At 40.5% G+C, this 21920-nt stretch overlaps 2 protein-coding genes across 2 annotated transcripts; one reads left to right on the plus strand and one right to left on the minus strand.

The window, feature by feature from the left end:
• Positions 1–4724: 4724 nt before the first annotated feature.
• On the plus strand, positions 4725–6730 carry JR316_0013304 (uncharacterized protein; the record flags this gene model as incomplete). Its single annotated transcript, XM_047898915.1, has 3 exons — positions 4725–5581; positions 5816–6079; positions 6118–6730. The coding sequence occupies 3 exons, from the start codon at positions 4725–4727 to the stop codon at positions 6728–6730; spliced, it is 1734 nt and encodes a 577-aa protein (XP_047742463.1).
• Positions 6731–11338: 4608 nt separating this feature from the next.
• JR316_0013305 (uncharacterized protein) lies at positions 11339–12348 on the minus strand (the record flags this gene model as incomplete). Its single annotated transcript, XM_047898916.1, has 6 exons — positions 11339–11463; positions 11516–11690; positions 11747–11932; positions 11984–12109; positions 12158–12259; positions 12322–12348. 6 exons carry the CDS (start codon positions 12346–12348, stop codon positions 11339–11341), a joined length of 741 nt encoding a protein of 246 aa, XP_047742464.1.
• Positions 12349–21920: the final 9572 nt, after the last annotated feature.

Consider the following 21920-nt stretch of genomic DNA (forward strand, 5'->3'; position numbering starts at 1 on the left):
GGAAGTTTTCTGCCTTCTCCATAGAACCATCAAATGGATCTGGAGGTGAGACTTTAATGACAGAGTGTGAACAGGAAGGGGCAACATGAGGGGTAGGGAAAGAGTGAATATCTAGAGCAGCAGGTGGTGGTGATGATGGTGACTGACTGACTGGTTGCTGAGGGTGTGGTGGAGTGAATGATGACTGCTGCTGCTGTCTAAGAAAATTCAACTCTTGGGTAAGGAGCTGGATCTGATGCATGAGCTCTTCCACAGAAGGAGTGGTGGGAGGCAATTGGGAGGGGTCCATGTCCATGGGTAGGGGTAGGTAGGCTCTCTGATGTGTGTGTGGGAGAAGCTATCTACTAAAAGTGCCCTTGAAACTATACTAAGTATTCTAAAAAAAATATCTATCTACTGGATACCTAGTTGTCACACCACTCAGGGCTCTAAACCTAGGATCACAGGGTTACTGGATATTTCCTAGACCACCAAAAACAGAACACTAGTAGGACTGTGTCTGCCCCAACAGTTGGTATCCCTATCTACTAAGTTCACACACAGCACACAACAGAGAGTAGGAAAAATGATGAGCCAAAGGTCTTGAGGAAAGGTCTTGAGGAGGATGTTAAAGATTGGTGGAAATGTAAAGGTTGGTAAGAAGATTGGTGAAGAGGTTGATGAAGAGGTTGGTGTTGGAAGTGGAGGAAGAAGGTTGAGGTGATGATGTTAAAGAGGTTGAAAAGTTTGGTGTTGAAAGAGAGATGGTGGAGTTGTCTTGAGAGAGCTTCAATCTTCTGTCAGGGCAACACTATAATCAGTGTGACAAGGCCACCAACAAAGATCAACAAGAGAGAGAGAGAGAGAGCAGAGGGAGAATAAGAGAGCAGAGTGAGAATAAGAGAGTGAGAGAGACTCAATGATTCTAAGAGATCACACCAATGATAGTGGATATCCTAAGAGATTGAAGCTGAAGCTACAGCTACCTACAAGTCCAGTATTTATACTCTACAGCTATTCTAGAATATTCCCTACATTACATCATAAAGGAAGGTTAAAGAATAAAAGTGACATCATATAGAAAAAGGATGAGTAAGACTAGGAATCATATAGAATTTACTAGAAAGAAGTGGAGCAAGAAGGCTGTGATGAAAGAAATAAACTATCTAATCAGATAATTGATAAGATAATGAAAGGATAAGATAATTCTGTGAAGATAAAGAGGGGAAACTGGAGAAACCCTGACACAACCTATCAAACGTAAGGCTAAGATATTCTGATGTCTCTTATTGCTGTAATTATTGCTCTGTTCTGCCCTGCTTTCCATACCATGCCTGTACTTTTTTTTTATTTTTTTTTTATTTTATGTTATAGCCTCTGAGGGGTGGGCTCCTCCCTTGGCTTAGTACTACCATTACAGTTTCTCTATATAGGTTGTAATCCTACTGTTCCATGTGTATTGTGTAAAGGAATAAGAAGTGTTGCTTATGAGAGATTACGAACATTTATTGCGGCGTGGTGTTTTCTGCATGGGGTGCTGGAGTTGGAGTTAAAGGTTGAGGTTTCCTCTTCCGCTCCCAATATCAAGTAACTTGACACCAGGAGCCAAAGAGAAAAATGCCAGAGTGATAGAGCCGTTCTGTGATGTTCTTGTCTTCAAACCTAATGAGGATAGAAAGTTGGTCCTTCTGGAACTCCTCCCCATTGCGACAAAGAGCCCGTATGTACACCCGCCATCCAATTTCACGGTTCCATCCCATTTTCGGAAGGCTTATTTACCATCGTACCCAGACAACCCGGTTATCCTCTTCTTACCATTTCGCTTTCGTTACCCTTCACAATCCACACCATCCTAATCTACTTAAATCCTAGGCAGTGTCCTCCCTTAAGAAACTTAGGAGAAGGTTTCGTCCTATCCAGTCTGGACCACTCTTTCCCTGGGGTTTGTGTTTGTTGGATTACTTATAGTTTATAACCAATCACAAACTTTGATCTTCACCGTGCATGATGAAATAAGCATCACATAGGTCCTAGACCTAGCGCGCGCTCAAGGCAAATTACAAACCTTAATTTATTGCACTCCACAATGACCAACCAAAGATATTGAAGTAACCGTCACCAGACGGTATGACTAAGCCCTCGGCCTCAAAGCATCTATCCGAAACAGTATTGTACTCTCCAAGTGCTGCTACGCAGTGTTCTGGCAAGCCGGCATGTAAAGCCGACAGCCTGATGCTACCTGTATGCCAAGAGACGGAGAAATGAAGGAAGAATTATTAAGAGCTCCTAGTCAGAATAAGTTGCCGGCTTGAGTATACAATTGCACATTGCTGATGTAATCACTGACTTAGACGAATAAGAGCGCTTATATGCTCGGATGAAGGAATGAAAACCACCGCCTTGCGAGTCTGACTCGCTATGCGCAGTAACCTTGTTACCAATTCTTGTTTGTATAATGTAATATTAGTTAGTCAGGTCTCCATTTCTCAGTAGTACTCATAGTATAAATTAAACCATGTCATGTAGTGTAAGGACAAGCAATCTTATACCCAAGAATTGAGAGTACAGATTTAATCTGCATCTTTGCGTTCCCCAGTGTGATCAATTGTTTCGCGGACAAGCTCGTCATCTAAGAGAAGAAAGACCGAGTGTAGTTCACCTGGATTTGAATATATAAGTGCTTTGGTTCATTAAGCGCTCTTGTATTGCAAGTCAAATATTCTATACTTTCTAAGTTAATTCTTAGGAGGTGACCAGGGCAAGAGGCTACTGGCGTAGGTCTGCCAGTTCTTCTTAGAGGGAAGAGCTCCTACACCGTTTCATTTAGCCAAGAGGGCACCTGTAACTTTGAGGGTTGCAGTTTTGTATTGTCTAGGACTTTGAGGGTCCACCCACAAACTATAAGAGAATCTCATCTCTGAACAAGACCACTATACACTGAAGGGACTTGAAGGAAGCGTGTGCGCACACAAATCTAACAAGCGCTCTTACTTGCATTTGGCGATTGAGTTGAATTAGATTCTTACCAAGTGCAACAACGTGCAGCATAGTGCACATCACCCCACACATTAGTTCTTTTGAACGTGAAGCTTTTCTGTAGAGTGTATTAATAGCTCTGCTCCCCTCCCAGTGACGAACATCATTGTTACAGCAATTGACTTGGGAATTGCACTGTCACCCCAAGCAAGACATATTATCTAGAGCCCACCACAAGGGAGGGTTATACTTCAGAAAAGCTACGCTTTTAAAAGAAAGAAAAATTTATAAAAACAACAAGCTCTGTTGACAGAACTCAAACATAAAAACATAAAATCACAATAGCTAAAAGCTCTTACAAGGGTTTTAAGCAAACTACAAAGAACTCCAGCTCGAGAGGAGATCTTTTAGTTTTAAAAGATCCATCCAAGCAAATTAGAAAACCCAGAGTCAAGACTGAGCCCGTTGAACAAGTTATCCCTAAGTGGACAGCTTCTATGTTAGAGCTCTTATTTGAATTACCTTTTGAGACCGTAGAAGATCTTCAAACTCTCTACTACAGTCCTAAAGTCAAACCTAGCAGCAATACTGTTCAGGACTCGTAAGGACCAACATGGTAAGGTATTGCATAAGTACCTGGGCACCAAGGACGAACACAATACCTATGAGGCGGAAGCAGTGGGAGGCCAGCAGGCCTCCAAGCTGATACAAAACAAAGAGACAACACCCAGCAACAAGATCGACATCTTCAGTAATAATCAGTTGCTTCTGAGGAATCTAAGCTGGCCCAAAGCTAAGTCAGGTCAACAAATAATGCTGGACATTGATAAAGCTTTTTGCACCTTGCAGGGTAGTATCACCGTACACTGGATTTTGGGCCACTCCGACGTGCTGGAGAACGAACGTGCTGACGAGGAGGCCAAACAAGCAGCCGAGGGAGATTCTTCGCCCATAGATGAGCTACCCACACCATTAAAAACATTGATAAAATGCAGTGCCTCGGCAGAGAAACAGGCATACCAGGAAGAGCTGCTGACAATCTGGAGAGATCGATGGAACTCGTCAAAAAGAAAGGCCCAATTCGCGTCAATAGACACAGAATTCCCCTTCAACAAATACCGGAAAGCCATGAAGAACCTAAATCAGACTCAAGCCAGCGTGCTGATACAGGTAAGATCAGGACATATCCCGCTGAATAACCACCTCAGCAGGATCAATGGCAACCAAGACAAGCACTGCCCAAAGTGCTACAAGAGGAGAGGTGGACAGCAAGCAGTCAAGACAGTGAGGCACTTCATATTTGAGTGCAAGGGTTACCAATGCCAGCAGAGGGAGCTATGGGAAGAACTGGGCAAACACTGCTCAAACCTGGAGGAACTCACAACCAAACACAACCACGTCAAAGCGCTATTACGATTTATTGCAAAAACAAAACGGCTACGACCCTATAAAGAAAACTTACTAAAAAGAGGAGTAGAGGAAGAGGAAGGAAACTAAATGGGCGACAGACCTACAAAACCTCAAACTGAGTCAAAACACGAGCTTGTAGAGTTGGAAGATAGCCTACCAAAGGCCGGAGATGCCACCTCAAACAGCCTGGAAGAGGCTGGGCTAGGAGGGGGGACGTGAGGGCCCCCCTTAGTGCAGAGGGGATTGATGAAAGCCAAAACGCTAATGGAGCGTAGTAGGTAGTTAGTTAGTAGTAAGCCAAGGGAGGGGCCCACCCCTCAGAGGCTATAACACAAAAAACAAAAAAATAACAACAATATATGCTATCTTTCCCAATCCCAGACAGCCACAATGTGCCCAAGTTTGTGCCTACTAAACTGGCAGAGCTCTTGAGGTTTATTGACCAGATGGAGGATTTATACAAAGAACATAAGATAACAGATGATAAAAAAAAGATAGCGCGCTTAGGAAAGTACGCATCTGCAGACACAGAAGAAGAATGGAAAGCATTTGATTTGTTCAGAGGCAATAGTTGGGATGCATATAAACAAGAAGTGATTAGCAGTTATTCTGCTGCCACTAATCTAGTGCATGGTTCCTACTTAAAAATCAAGAAAATCTGTGCACCATATGTTGGAAGGAATCGCATAACATCTGACGACATTAGCAAGCTCTTAAAGTTGAAGCGAGCTTTTGGAGCGGCTGCAGCAAAGATCATGAAAGATCCGCCACTCATTTCAAACCAAGAAGTGGTAGAGCTCTTCTTAGGGTGTTTGAGTACTTCATTCAGGACTCGAATCCGTGACAAGATGGATGACGCCTTGGACAGCAGGAGATTAGCCGCAGAAAACTTGGTTGGAGAAGAGCGCAAAGCTGCGTTAGCAAAGTTAGAAACGCGCTTAGATGATCGATATTGTTATTCAGATGTAATTGCGATGGCAATCAAAATAGTGGATAGAGTGTCACAAGCTTCTGCTATGGCAATTGACCTGACCGATGACAGGGATGATGAGGATATTCCGAGAGAATATACCAAAGAAATTAAGAAGGAATATAATAAGGCAGATGATGTAGTGCCTAAAATTGAAGAAGCTGTCGCGCAGATTAGCAATATGCTTAACCTTCTAATGAAGAAAGAAGCGGCTAGGGACAAGCAGAATGAGCTCTTTGATAGGAAGTTCAATTCGCTGCAGAGTTCCTTGGCTAATTGAAAGCAAACTTTAGCGCCTCCACCAAGAGCACCTAATTTTGGATATACCAATAATGGTAATTCCTCTTATAATAACCCCGGATTTGCGCCTAGATTGCAGCCTCAGTCTATCATTGGGTGTTTTTATTGTAGAGACTTAACCCATAGGATTAGTGAGTGCCCGCTCGCAAAGCAACATGAGAAAAATAAGTGGATTATTAGAGATGGAGGCAGAGTTTACAACATAGATGGTTCCCGAATTGCTCAAGATGGAAACAAGAGCATAAAGGAAGTAGTCAAGCAAAGAAACGCACCTAGACTAGGTGTGATTCCAATTGCTAAGTTGCCACCTCAACCTGGGTTTTTCCAAGATCAGGAGAATGATGATTATGAAGTCGACAATGGGGATATACAGATAGCTCGCATAATGACAGCGCTCTTACAACAACATGGTCAAGACACAGTAGAGCGGGTAGTTACAAACCTGTATCTGACCAACAATGATAACCAAAATTTTTATTGAGTTTGAGGAAGGGTCGCGTTGCTCGGAATGTGTTACTCACAACCCGCTTAGCAACTAAAAATCTGGAGAACAAAAATGCAAATAAAAAGGTTACATTCAAAGAAACAGAAAACAATGAAGGCAGTGTTGAAGAAGATGAACTGGATGATGAAGAAGAAAGCCCACCTATGAAAGTAGGGCCTCCAAAGCATCAGAAAGTCGAAGTCGTGATTCCTATCAGAAGAGCGCTTACCAAGAAACCGGAAGTTGCAGTGCCAGAGACAGTTACAACGCCCAAGAAAGAGAAAGTACCTGAAATTCTGTTTGTAGGGATACCTCCTATTGAGATAGTAGAGCGCCTGACGGATACAGACAAACCTACACTTGATACTCCAGTAGTCAAGCCAGGCCCTGCATATAGAACAAGAGAACCTATCAAAGCAGAGGTGGAAGCTGACAATATAATTGATGAAATACTGGATTTGAAAGTAGGTGTGCCTCTCAAGCAACTTGTAGGCAATACACCTGCAGTTAGGGAAAGACTCAGGAAGAGATTTACCAAAACAAGACAAGCATTGTTGCAAGAAACTAAGAGCGCTTATGAGCCTTATGCCGAAGACATAGAATTAGATTGAGATATCACTGGATTACCAGTATCCTCGTTTATATTAGCGTCTGACGTGAAGGATGACACATGAATGGAACCTAAATGGAAAATAGGAGCGGATCCATTTCTGCAGTTTGCACAAACACACTGCACAAACGCACAATGGAGCGCTTCCTAGAGAAGCTTTATCAATGGCTGATACCTGTAATCTTAGGGTAATATACCCCAGAATTAATGGTGTTGGGCAGGAAGAAGCTATCCTGGATAGTGGTTCACAAATAGTTTTAATGGCAGAAAATGTGGCAGTTGAATTGAGTCTCACATGGAAACCCGCCATTACTATTAACATGCAGAGCGCTAATCAATCTGTAGACCGTGCATTGGGTCTTGCAGAAAATGTAGCTTTTAGCATGGGTGGTGTAACAATTTATCTCCAAGTTCACATTATCAAGAACCCTGCTTATCGAGTACTATTGGGACAACCTTTCAATAGGTTAACAGCATGTAATGTGAAAACTGAAACTGATAGAAGTACTGTGATTACAATCACAGATCCTAATACTGAAAGAAAGGCAACTGTACCTACCTATGAAAGAGGCAGAGGTCCAGAAGAGCTGCAGAAGAATAAATTTGCTGCTCAGTCTTTTTAGACAGCCTTGAGGAATTGATGCCAGATCAAGGAGAGGCTGCCTTATTATTCGAGCTCGATGAATCAACTAAGACAATCTCCTTAGCTGGGTATTCATTAGTGCGCGAAGAAAAATTTACTGAAACTGGAGTACGGAATACTTTCCTATCTCAACCTATATACAGTGAAGATATGGATTTTGGAGTGAAGAAGAAACTTGAGAGTTATTTACATCAAATGACTCCATCACAGCCAGACAAACCTAGGAGCGCTTACCCAAGTGCCTCTGTTTTTGTAGGCAAGAAGTATAAATCAGTCGCTCTGAAAGTGAAGCTAGTATATGCAGAGTTACCTGATAACTTTTGCATAAAAAGAGAGATTAAGGGGGACCCATTGGCTGAAATGCCAAAGCTAAATCCCAACCTTCCTGACTTCACACCAACCAGTAGATACACGCAAGAGCGCCAAGCTGCATTTGATAAAGTGCATAAGGGAGATTTTTTATGGGCAGAAGAGCGGAAGGCTGTACACCATTTAATGATGCAACAGAACAAAGCTTTTGTCTGGGATGATAGTAAAAGGAAACAGTTCAAAGAAGAATATTTCTCTCCAGTGAAAATTCCAACTGTAGAGCATGAACCATGGGTTTATAAAAATATACCCATACCACCAGGATTGTTTGATGAAGTCTATAGAATTATCAGGTCAAAACAAGCGTCTGGGGTATATGAAGAGTCAAACTCGTTGTTCCGCTCTAAGTGGTTCACTGTAGTCAAGAAAGATGGAAAAAGTCTATGCATTGTGCATAGTCTGGAACCATTGAATGCAGTTACTATCGCTCATTCAGATGTGCCTCCAGCTATGGAAGACTTAGCTTCACACTTTGCTGGAAGAGCGTGTGGGGGCATGTTTGATTTGTATGTTGGGTACAATAAAAGAAAATTAGACGAGTCGTCAAGAGACTTGACCACCTTTCAGACGCCTTTTGGTGCAATGAGACTGACCACACTACCCATGGGATGGATCAATTTGGTACCCATCTTTCATGATGATGTCATGTACATCCTAAGAGATGAGATACCTGAGTTCACTCAACCGTATATTGATGATGTAGCGGTTAGGGGACCAGCATCTTGGTACCAAAGTGAAGATGGCAGTTACACGCTCTTACCTGAAACCTCAGGAATAAGAAAATTTGTCTGGAAGCACTTACAAAATGTGAATTGTATAGTCCAACGTATAAATATGCTGGTGGTATATTCTCAGGGACTAAGTCATTAGTCTGTGCAGATGAGATTGTAGTAGTAGGGCATGCTTGTACTATGGAAGGAAGGAAACCTACGACAGAACATGTAAAAGCAATTATGGACTGGGTGGAATGCAAAAACGTCTTAGAAGTAAGAGCATTTCTTGGAGTAGCTAGTGTATTGCGAGCATACTGTATATCCTAGGCTATGCAAAGAGATCAAGAGTACTTCAGAAATTAACTCATCAAGGGAAAACCTTTGTATGGGGACCTGAACAAATTGATAGCATGAAAGCAGTAAAAGATGGAGTGAGAAATGCTCAGTGTTTGAAACCCATTGACTACTATGGTGAAGAAAATATAGTATTGGCAGTGGATACTTCTTACATGGCTATTGGGTATTACATCTATTAAGAAAAGAAGGATAATCTAAAGGAACATAATTATGTGAAGTTTGGATCTATTGGATTGAAAGATCCTGAAGCTAGGTACTTACAGCCAAAGCACGAGCTCTTAGGAGTCAAGTCTGCTTTGAAGAAAAACAGGCATCTATTAATAGGAGCGCGCAAGCTAGTTGTTGAGACTGATGCTAAATATATTGCTGGAACATTGCAAAATCCCAACATGATGCCTAATGCAACTATAAATAGGTGGATAGAAGAAATAGGACTATTTCACTTCACATTAAGGCACGTAGCAGGAAAGACATTTGGACCAGATGGATTGTCCAGGAGGTCTAGACAACCTAATGATCCGCCGCTTGATGATGACGAGGACAGAGAGTTAGAACCAAGTGGACCTCTGCTGTTAGAAATTGTGAATTCCGAGGATCCGCTACCTCTACCAATCAAAGAATTTGTAAAGATATTGATACTTGTGGGGGATATTTGCAAACCACTAAACAAGAGCTCGAAATTGATGCCAAATATGTGGGTTTAGCAAGATTAGAAGAAGATTTTGAGCAAGAGCTCTTAAGTACAGAATTAGCAAGAGCGGAAGAAAGAGCTTGTTTAAACAAGCATATAGAGGTAAATGGGAATTGTATGGGTCGAGAACGCACTGTATATGTGCAGCAACTAGTCGCTACCCTAGCGTTACCTGAAGAAACTCAAGTATCAGAGACGGAAAAAGAAGCGCTCTTAGAGCAGCGTAGCGAGAAAGCAAAAACATATGATGAACAGTTAGATGATGTAGTCTTATGGCATAAAGATCATAGTCATTGCCCAAGTGGACTGACCAAGAAACGGCAGGCCGCCTTCGTACAATTTGCAAGGCAATTTTGTACAATGAAAGACTATATTACAGAAATAATGGTGCCACACATCGGTTAGTGGTGAAACCTGATAGAAGGATGTACATGTTGAAGGCAGCACACAATCATGTAGGTCATAGGGGATATTATGCTACTAGTCAGCTGTTAATGCAGAGATTTTGGTGGCCAGAGATGGAGCGCAATGTGAATTGGTTTGTTAAGAGCTGTCATCTTTGCCAAGAGCGGCAGAAGGTTATGGTCAAAATCAAACCAACTATCACACATACTCCATCTATATTCCAAACTATGCATGCTGATACGCTCAACATGTCCCCCGCATCAAATATGTAAATGTTCACATATTGTGCACAGAAAAGACGTGCTTACCACATGGATAGAAGGGCAACCGCTACAGCGCAAAACTGGAAGATTAATTGGTCAATGGTTATGGGAAGACATTATTTGTAGATGGGCTTGTATGTCAGAGCTTGTAACAGATAATGGTGGACCTTTCTTAGCCGCGGCTAAATGGTTAGAGTCAAAATATGGAATTGTAGAAATTAGGAACTCACCCTATAATTCACAAGCAAATGGAGTAATAGAAAGACCTCATTAGAATGTACAACAAATGTTGTATAAAATGTTAGGAGAAAAGAATGTGAAGCAATGGTATCACTTTTTCCACTACATCATGTGGGCAGATAGGGTCACAATCAGGAAGCGCCTAGGGTGCTCACCCTATTTTATGGTGACTGGAAGTCATCCCATACTACCATTAGATGTGAAAGAAGCAACTTGGTTAGTTGCACCACCAACAGGTATTATGACAGAAGAAGAGCTCTTAGCTTCCAGAGCAAGAGCGCTAGCCAAACACAAGTTACACATTAATGAGATGAGAGCGCGTATTAATATACAAAAGTTAGAACAATTGCAGAAGTATGAAAAAGACTATGCAGCTGTAATACGCGACTATGATTTCAAAACTGGAGATTTGGTATTGATAAGAAATACAACAGTGGAAAAGTTGCTTAATAAGAAAATGAAATCAAGATATTTAGGACCTATAATTGTAATTCGACGAACTAGAGGAGGATTCTATATTGTGGCAGAAATGAATGGTGCAGTTTTGCAGAACAAAGTTGCAGCATTTAGGGTATTACCCTACTTCCCTAGAGAGAAGATAGCTATGCCAGCCAATATTCAGGATTTAATTGATATCTCAGAAGAAGCACTATTAGAAATTGAGCAAAACGAACCTACAAGCAAGGACTTAGCCTTTAAAGGGGTAAAATTAGACCCAGAAGACTAAGCGCGCTTATGGTTATGAGTGGGGGTACGATATTTATTAGTAGGAAAGGTGAATGTACATGAGCTACATTACAAAAAACCTCTAGTGAACTAAGCGCTCTTATGCGGCCTTGGTACAGACGTCAGGCGCCAACTCCAATTGCTTCAACAACACATTGCGTTGTTGATGAGCAATATAGATCCGACCTTCTATGTCCTGGATCTAGGAGCGGATAAGGATGACAAGTTGCTTGATTGCCTCGCTATCCTGGATTTCCAAGAAAGGATTGGCAACTGGTTGATCCAAGTAGCCGGCAACGATGCTCAAAACAGAAGTAGTGGCAGGTTCTAAAAATATAAGAAATAAATTTAGAAAATGATAATAAAAATAAATGCATACCGTCAATGGGCAACGATCCCTCCTTGGCATTGGGTTGCTCGGTGCGAGCACGTTTATGAGGATTGTTGACGTAACGGGCAGCCTTGAGATAAGCAGTGGAATTAGTATCCATACCAGGAACTGAAGTGTACTCAAGAAGAATCACCTTGGGGTGTTTTTTGTTTAAACAAAAAGCCTACGACAATGACAAAAAAGTCAGAAAGAGAAGACAGAATATTAGGAGCGCCTAACCTTGGGACCATTGGGGATGGGCTTGCGAGCATATTTGCCCTTGGGACCACCTGAAGCACAAGTGCTAGAGGCAGGTCCAGTCGTCTCTTTAGTGATGGCAGAAGTGGTAGTGACATGGGTAATGACATCGTTAGCAGCGTTGATAGCAGCCGCGGCAGTGGCCGGGTTGTCGTCAACGGCCATACTCTACAATTGCAAGTTGAGAGAATATAAGTGGGTGGATAGAGAATCTGCTACCTCATCCTGCTCCTCCTGTGAAGAAGTGAGCTCAGGCTCACTGAGGGTAGATGAAATGAATTCCACCTCATTAGAATCCTCAGCGATAGCCTTGGATTTGTAGAGCCGGTTACCATGTTTGGTTACCTTAAGAGCTCTTAGTCTAAGAGTGCGTATGATGGCATGGAGACTCACATTAGTGGCAGTACGTGGTTTAGCAATATTACCGCACGCAGCTTTGATACCACGAGTGAGCTCCTTCCAGATGAAGTACTCGGGCTTGAAAGCCACTAGTACCTACCACTTTATTTAATATAACTTGGGCACTTGCCCTGCACACCTGTTTATATGGTGCCCACCTTTTTTAGATGCAAAATATATATCATTATAGGCCAAGCTATATTATAAATCTGTATCATAGCTGCCCAAATCTGTATCATAGCCACCCAAATCTGTATTATATTTGCCCAAAGTTTGTATCATAGCCACCCAAATCTATATCATAGCTGCCCAAAGCTTGTATCATTGATTTTAAAAGCTATATTATTAATTTCCGGAGCTGCATCATTAATTGTCCAAGAGCTACATTATTCTTTTTTAGATTACTTAATGGCTGCATCATTCTTTCTAGATTACTTAATAAAATGATTCTGATGTCATTGATCTGATTAGAAATAGGCTTTGGGCCATCATTGATGGATATAACATCATGCTCAATTAGGGTTCTGGGCCTTTCCCTTTGCCTTGGCCCCTAGCTCTATAAATAACACTCATCCTATGCTATTTTTGTGCATTGCTGGCAATGGATTGGGCGCTTTTGGGGGCATTTCTGGACCGTTTCCCTTGGTCTTTTTTGGTAAACCTATAGTTTCAAGGTGTCCCAATCCGAATATAAAATTAAAATTGCAATATCTTTACTCATTACTGTGCAATTAAGTGTACAATGTTTTGGTCAAAAGGCGCACCTTGAATAGCACCCTCCAGGAGTTGGTATTCACCCTTTTGACTATTCCATTATTTTTTATTTATGTTAGACGGAGTATATGCCAAGTTTTAGCTTAATTGGAGCAGTGGAACCTATTGAACTGGAATGTGCACCCTACCCCTCCTCCTACCCCTTGTATAAATGCCTTCCTGACCAGATAAATTCAGGCCCAGCTAGGAATGGTTAGGCGAATATTATATCAATTTTTAAAGCTCTTAATCTTAATCAAATTCTAATATTGGATGGTACCATTCCCCATCCTTCCCAAATTTTGTGTATTTTATTATAGCATAGGATGAGCCTTCAGACCGTTAATAGACATGTAAATCCAACACTAAAGGTATCTACAACCCAAAACTTATTCTTGGAAACCCTCTGTAGCAAGGGAACATACTGATTAAAGGGGGGTATGAGGAAAGGTATAGTAGGTTGTTGATCAGGCCATATCTTTACAAATACTTTGTCATAAATGATATTTTTGACGTTTACAGATACCTATAGTTTCCCCCTAACTATCATTCTTAAGCTGCAAAAAGATCCATCCATGAGATGAGATGCTGTAGAGGGAATACCATTCTTCATCAAAATGCACAGTATTTTTGCATTTACCATACATAAATGATCATAATCAGAAAATATAAAAGCAGGATAATATTGCCCTAAAATTTAGCTTTCCAGAACATTAAGGATGTTGTGCATCGGACCAGTGGTTGTTGAGATATGGAAAGAAAGGTGTTAAAGAATCTATCAGAGACCCGGATGGATATTGGCCTTTATTTATGCTTTGTTTGTGGTCACCTCTTTAGTCTTTCTCCGAGATACATTTTGACATATCTCAGCTCATACTTATCGGATTTCCATGAGTGTATATACCACAGATAGGTGTCATTTGGGGCTACACAATCGTATTATATTTGTATTTTTTGGGTGTTATCTTGCCCATCATATTTTGCCTTTTCGCTATTTTTAGACAATTTTGCTTATTCTTCTTGTATCATTTTGTGAGGTGCTCTGGCTGTTTAGCACACTAAATATAATATGTAGAGGACCGTAATAGCTATCAGTAGATGTATAATATGAGGATTTTGGTGAAGTATAAGCGGTGATATGCTCATATTAGGGTGGAAACCTAATGTCTTTTTGTTGACCTCATAACCAAGGTTTTCTTCTTCATCTAGAATGTTTCAAAGGTATGTATTGTGTTACTGGTACTGTGTAAGACAGTTTTACATACTTATATGTGCTGGAAATGTCTATTCTATCCTGTAATAAAATATATAATTTCTGGAGGGAATGGAGAATGATACCCTTCAATCTTAGAATTTGATTAAGATTAAGGGCTCTAAAAATTGATATAATATCCGCCTAACCAACCCTAGCTGGGCCTGAATTTATCTGGTCAGGAAGGCATTTATACAAGGAGAAAACCCTCTGTAGCAAGGGAACATACTGATTAAAAGGTGGGTATGAGGAGAGGTATGGTAGGTTATTGATCAGGCCATATCTCTACAAATACTTTGTCATAAATCATATTCTTGACGTCTATAGATACCTATAGCTTCCCCCTAAGTATCTTTTTCAAGCTGCAAAAAAATCCATCCATTATATGAAATGCTGCAGAGGGACTACCATTCTTCATCAAAATGCATAGTATTTTTGCATTTACCATATATAAATGATTATGATCAGGAAATATAAAAGCAGGATAGTATAGCCCCAGAATGTAGCTTTCCAGAACATCAAAAATGTTGTGCATCAGACCAGTGGTTGCTGAGATATGGAAAGAAAGGTGTTGAAGAACCCATCAGAGACCCGGATGGATATTGGGCCTTTATTTATGTGTTGTTTGTGGTCACCTATCTAGGGTCTCTCCGAGATACATTTTGACATATCTCAGCTCATACTCATTGGATCTTCATGATTTTATATACCCCAGATAGGTATCATTTAGGCCTACACAACTGTATAGTCAGTATAATTTTTGGGTATTGTTATGCCTATCATATCTTGCTTTTTTGGACAATATTGCTCATTCTTCTTGTACCATCTTATTAAGCACTCTGGTCATTTGGCACCATGAATATAATATGTAGAGGACCTTGGTAGCTATCTGTGAATGTATGATATGTGCATTTTGGTGAAGTATAAGTGGTGATATGGTCATATTATGTTGCACATCCAATACCTTCTTTTTAGCCTCATAACCAGGGTGTTCCCCTTCATCCAGAATGCTTCAAAGATATGTATTGCATCTGTGGTACTATATAGAGCATATCTACATACCTATATGTGCTGGAAATGGCCATTCTATCCCATAATAAAATATACAAGTTCTGGAGGGAGTAGGGAGTAGTACCCTTAAATCTTGGAGTTGCACCAAGATTTTGGGCTCTAAAAATTAGTATAATAGATGCCTACCCAGCCCCAGTTAGGCCTAAATTTATCTGATCAGGAAGGCATTTATACGAGGGGTAGAAGGAGGGATAGGGTGCACATTCTAGTTCAGTAGGTTCCACTGCTCCAATTAAGCTAAAACTTGGCATGTACTCTGTCTAATATAAATAAAAAAATAATGGCATAGTCAGAAGGGTGCATACCAACCCCTGGAGGGTGCTATTGAAGGTGCGCTTTTTGATCAAAACATTGTACGCTTAATTGCACAATAATGAGTAAAGATATTGCAATTTTGATTTCATATTTGGATTGGGACACCTTGAAACTATAGGTTTACCAAAAAAGACCAAGGGAAACGGTCCAGAAATGCCCCCAAAAGCGCCCAATCCATTGCCAGCAATGCACAAAAGTAGCATAGGATGAGCATTATTTATAGACCCAGGGGCCAAGATCAGAATGTCTATTTAATAATAGTTTTGATAGAGCTGATGGCAGGATCCAGAATTAGCCAGGGTTTTCCTGAATTGATGGCATCATATCACAAATGACCAAGCACAGATAAGATACATGCTTATATCTAATCAAAAAGGAATGAATGATCTCATTCCAGCATGTGGTAACCTACAAGGAATGATATGATCTAGCATTTATTGCATTTCTATAGACTACAGTAGCCCTAATGATTTTGCTCTAGGGTATGGTAGCTTACAAGCAATGATATTATATAATATTTACTACTCTTCTGTGATTTACAATGATCTTAATGATCTGATTCCAGAATGTGGTAGCTTACAAGCAACTATATGATATCTTATTGACAAATTACTGTAGATTACAAGCCTTTTAATGATTTGCAATTACTTAGCTGTATTACAGTATTGAAAGATATATCATTTAGCTATAACTTATAGCAATAATCCATGATTTCATATCATTAAAATGTGGTGAAAATGCACATCGCCATGTAGGCACTCAGCACATTATGATTGATTTAAGTGGCAGCTACTAGTGCAGAAGGAGCAGCGGCTTGAGCAACTGGAATTTGATCCAGTAGAAGGTTGTCAAGCGCGTTGTTAATAAAGACAATAGCGGCCCGATTGGAGGGAAGCCAGGGGTTGGCGTTGGTGGAATTGGCGTGGGCGTTTGTGATACAAGCAAAGAACTTGGGGGGCATGATGAGGGAGTGATAAGAGGGTTAAAAAATTCAAAGTAAGAGCTCTTTTATAAGAGCTCTACAATAAAAATTTGGAGTGCGCCGCCATCAATAGTGAACTTGCTACCACAGAAACAACAGAAAAATCCTAAGTCAAAACTCACATGGCTTGTTGGCCGTACCCACAAATTAACTGAGTAATGATGTAGTGAATAGAAAACATAACATATGCTGTGCAATTAGAAGCACGTACTGCACCAGTCTGACAGAAGTCGAAATATCTTATAAAAGTTTATTACAATTAAGCTTTGGCCAGTTGCAAAGTATTAGCGCGCTCAGCTATGACGGGAAAATTTGATACACCCGTTATACCGTTGGAAAGAGGAGATCAACCGCTTTCTAATGGTACAAGAATCAGCAAATTTGAACCAGAATTGAGTACAGGAAGTACAAACAAAGTGCTTGCAATGCAGCGCAATACATCACATGGCTATGATGACACACGTCGGACATCAGATGCAACAGAATCCAGACCACGGCAATTGTTGGACACCAAGTACCGGTGCTGTGCAGTTGCTGGATATGGTGTAGAGTCACATGTGTGGACGCATCTCCTACCATATTAAGTAGTATGCTTAGGAGCCACAGCAAATAAGCATGCATACGAGCGCTTAAGCTGCAGAATTAAATAGAAAAATAGAATTAAACAGAATAGACAAACTTGACTACATTATCATGACACAGAATCAGCACACAAATTGGTTGAGAACAATGCTGAAAGAAGGAAAGAAGTCATAATTATACAGACAGGTTGACTGGAGACAGTCAATATCTAAGTTGGGGGGAGATGAAGAGACAAGGAATTGTCTACGCATGTAAATGCTGAATTTTTAGCATTTCTCATGTATACAAGTACACGCTCTTACGTACAAAGGACGGGAGAAACCATCTATTAGACGAGAATTATGATGTTGAAGGGTGTGTTGCCGCTATTGATATAGCTATACACAACTGGGTACAGAGTAATTTACGCCGAATCAGGACTACTATCTATAGTAGACATGCGTATGACAGCTGAGAACCTGGGGAAGCAACAGCAACGGTGAATAAGAGATCGTACACTAAGCGCTCTTACCGCTAGTACCTGATTAGGCATTACCTACCTAATGGGGACAAAACCTTGCTTAGTACCTTGAAGCTAGAATCGCATGTTCTCTGTAGGTTCTTGTGCATGATGAAATAAGCATCACATAGGTCCTAGACCTAGCGCGTGCTCAAGGCAAATTACAAACCTTAATTTATTGCACTCCGCGATGACCAACCAAAGATATTGAAGTAACCGTTACCAGACGGTATGACTAAGCCCTTGGCCTCAAGGCATCTATCCAAAACAGTATTGTACTCTCTAAGTGCTGCTACGCAGCGTTCTAGCAAGCCGGCATGTAAAGCCGACAGCCTGATGCTACCTGTATGCCAAGAGACGGAGAAATGAAGGAACAATTATTAAGAGCTCCTAGTCAGAATGAGTTGCCAGCTCGAGCGTACAATTGCACATTGCTGATGTAATCACTGACTTAGACAAATAAGAGCACTTATATGCTCGGATGAAGGAATGAAAACCACTGCCTTGCAAGTCTGACTTGCTATGCGCAGTAACCTTGTTACCAATTCTTGTTTGTATTGTATAATGTAATATTAGTTAGTCAGGTCTCCATTTCTCAGTAGTACTCATAGTATAAATTAAACCGTGTCATGTAGTGTAAGGACAAGCAATCTCATACCCAAGAATCGAGAGTACAGATTTAATCTGCATCTTCGCATTCCCCAGTGTGATCAATTGTTTCGCAGACGAGCTTGTTGTCTAAGAGAAGGAAGACCGAGTGTAGTTTACCCGGATTTGAATATATAAGTGCTTTGGTTCATTAAGCGCTCTTGTATTGCAAGTCAAATATTCTGCACTTTCTAAGTTAATTCTTAGGAGGTGACCAGGGCAAGAGGCCACCGCCATAGGTCTGCCAGTTCTTCTTAGAGGGAAGAGCTTCTACACCGTTTTGTTTAGCCAAAAGGGTACCTGTGACTTTGAGGGTTGCAGTTTCATATTGTCTGGGACTTCGAGGGTCTACCCACAAACTATAAGAAAACCTCATCTCTGAACGAGACTACTATACACCAAAGGGACTTAAAGGAAGCGTGTGTGTACACAAATCTAATAAGCGCTCTTACTTGCATTTGGCGATTGAGTTGAATTAGACTCTTACCAAGTGCAACGACGTGCAGCATAGTGCACATCATCCCACACATTAGTTCTTTTGAATGTGAAGCTTTTCTGTAGAGTGTATTAATAGCTCTGCTCTCCTCCCAGTAACAAACATTATTGTTGCAGCAATTGATTTGGAAATTGCACCGTCACCCCAAGCAAGACATATCAACGTTACCATTTGGCTGTTGATGCTGACTTAGTTCCATCAAAATTGAACCACATCATCTAGCATATGGAATCTAGTAAAGTATTGAGGCATAGAGCAGCATTCTTAATTGCTTGAAGAAGACAACCTGGATAATGAACCAATATGGCATTTGTCTAAATTTTCACAGATGGCTTTGACAATTCTTTTTGACTTTTCTTCAACTGCAACACACTGGACAGACCACTTAAACCATTTTGTACATCTTAGCTTTTAAGACAATTGGGGTTGTATTATTTGTTAGAACTTGATGCAGATGGCAAAGAAGATCTTGAGGCACGACCAAAGATATTCTATTGAGCTAGATAGTTTACATACATTTTTAATCTATCTTGTTGCTACAGAGCCAGTCCAATTCCCCTGAAAAATACCTTTTGGTTGCCCATTAGATAACATCATTTTTTGTGATTTTTCACGAAGATCTACCACAGGATTGGTCTTTTTTTCTTTGCTGGCCTTTCTTTAGGTGGCATTTTGTCAATTTTTTTTTGAGAAAACGGCTTGATAAAATTTTTTGAAAATCTGGAATCATATATAATTCTTTGAGATCTATCCAAAAACAATATTTCCAAGATTTTAGCAAATTGTTTTGGATTTGGCAAAATTTTTGGGCCTATTTAAACTTAGAACCGGATTTCTGAGGGAAGTTTTTATGCAAACAAAAAACTAATTGCATATTCTAATTTGCATTTGCATCCTGCACGTTTCTATCTATAATATATGGTGGCAGAAAAAATTTGATGTCTTCATGTGTCCCCAACTATAGTAACAGATAACAGTGCACCCTTTGTGGCAGCACTGAAGTGGATTAGTGACAAATATGGAATCAAAAGTATTAAGATATCACCTTATAATTCCAAAGCAAACAGCTTAATTGAGCAAGAGCATTAAGACATAAGACAAATGCTCTATAAAATGCTAGAAAAAGAAAACATTCACAAATGGTTTTGGTTCTTAACCTTCATTTTCTGGGCAGACCAAGTCTTGATCAGATGGCAGATGGGCTGTTTGCCCTACTTTATGGTTACCGCTGCCCATCCAATCCTGCCACTAGACGTTAAGAAAGCCAGCTGGCTTGTCCAACCACCAGATAGACTGCTGATGGACTTGGAATTGGTAGCCTTTAGGGCACACGCACTGATAAAACACTGGTTGCACATAAACCAAATGAGAAAGAGAATGGATGAAGAAAAATATAGAAGACTATTTAAATATGAGTCAGATAACAAAGTGGTTATCAAAGACTACACATTTGCACTGGGAGACTTGGTCCTGGTATGCAATACAATGGTAGAAGGTTCCTTGGACAGGAAAATGAAACCAAGGTACCTGGGACCAATGTTGGTAATTAGACAGACAAAGGGAGGGTCATACATTGTGTCAGAACTTAATGGTGCCATGTGGCAGTCTAAAGTACAGTGGGCAAAAAAAACCGTTCGAGTGTTGGTCACGTATGAAAAGATTAATTTATAACTTTGAAATTAAAAATGTTAAAAATATGAGATTATTCACAGATATACTATATGGTGTTAGCTAAAGGATGACACACTGATCATGTGATTTGTCCAAGAATTGACCAAACAGCAGCATACACAATTTGCTAAGTCATTTGAACAGTTTTTTTGCTAGTAATTTAAATGCTATAAACTATGTATTATCACATGACTTTGTTGATATACCAAACAACTATCAATAAAATCATGTGACTACATGTTGAATAGGTATATAATAGCTACAACCAACCTCTTTATCCCCCAATCAAGCATGAAACCCCTCTCTAAAGCAACTATTGCTACTATTGTCTCTCTTCTTACTTTTGGTTACTCCTATGCCTCTATCAAGGCCCAGACTGGAGCTAGTACTGGTTCTATCACCAAGATTTGCCAAGACTACTGTCCTGAGGCAGTGGTTTCCCATGGAGGACGCCCAAAGAAGCTGACTGGTGCCAATATCACCTATACCAAGCGTGGAATTTGAACTGGACAAATCAAGAATGCTGTGCAAGCTGCCAAGTCTCTGGCTACTATTAATGGCCAGAATATCAGTCCTCAAACAGTTAGGAATGCACTCAAATCAACTGGCATGGTCTCAGTGGCAAAACAAAAGAAGCCTTTGTTATCAAAAAAGCATAGGAGGGCTAGATTGGAGTTTGCAGAAAGGCACTTGGAGTGGACTGTGGATGACTGGGCAAGGGTCTGGTGGTCAGATGAGACCAAAATCAACAGATTGGGTTCAGATGGAAGAGATCAGGTGTGGATAGACAAGGAAAACAGACAGGACCCTAGGAGGATCAAGCAAACTGTGAAGTTTGGAGAAGGAAACTTGATGATGTGGGGTTGTATGGGATGGGAAGGAATTAGATTTGCCACTAGAATTGATGGGAAGATGGATGCTCAGTTATACACTGAGATCCTAGGTGATGAGCTCCTAAAATCCTTGGAGTAGTATGGTCAACAGGTAAAAGATATCCACTTTCAGCAAGACAATGACCCCAAGCACACCTCAAAATTGGCCAAGAAATGGTTTGAAGAGCAGAATTTTAGGGTCCTCATATGGCCTGCACAATCTCCAGATCTCAACCCCATTGAACATCTATGGGAATACCTCAAAAGAAGACTTAATGAACATGAAGTCCCACCAAAGGGTATCCATGAACTTTAGGAGAGGGTTGAGAAGGAATGGAATGGAATACCCAAGGAAGTGGTGCAGAATTTGATTGCTAGCATGCCTAGAAGGTGTGCAGCAGTGATTAAGGCCAAGGGTGGACATACAAAGTACTAGTAGATATGATTTATTGATACTCAAGTATTTAGCAAAAAAACTGTTTGAATGACTTAGCAGACTGTATATGCTCCTGTTTGGTCAATTCTTGGAAAAATCACATGATCAGTGTGCCATCCTTTAGCTAATACCCTCTAGTATACCTGTGAATAATCTCATATTTTTAACATTTTTAATTTC

Source organism: Psilocybe cubensis, chromosome 13, assembly GCF_017499595.1.
Source record: "Psilocybe cubensis strain MGC-MH-2018 chromosome 13, whole genome shotgun sequence".
NCBI lineage: Eukaryota > Fungi > Basidiomycota > Agaricomycetes > Agaricales > Agrocybaceae > Psilocybe > Psilocybe cubensis.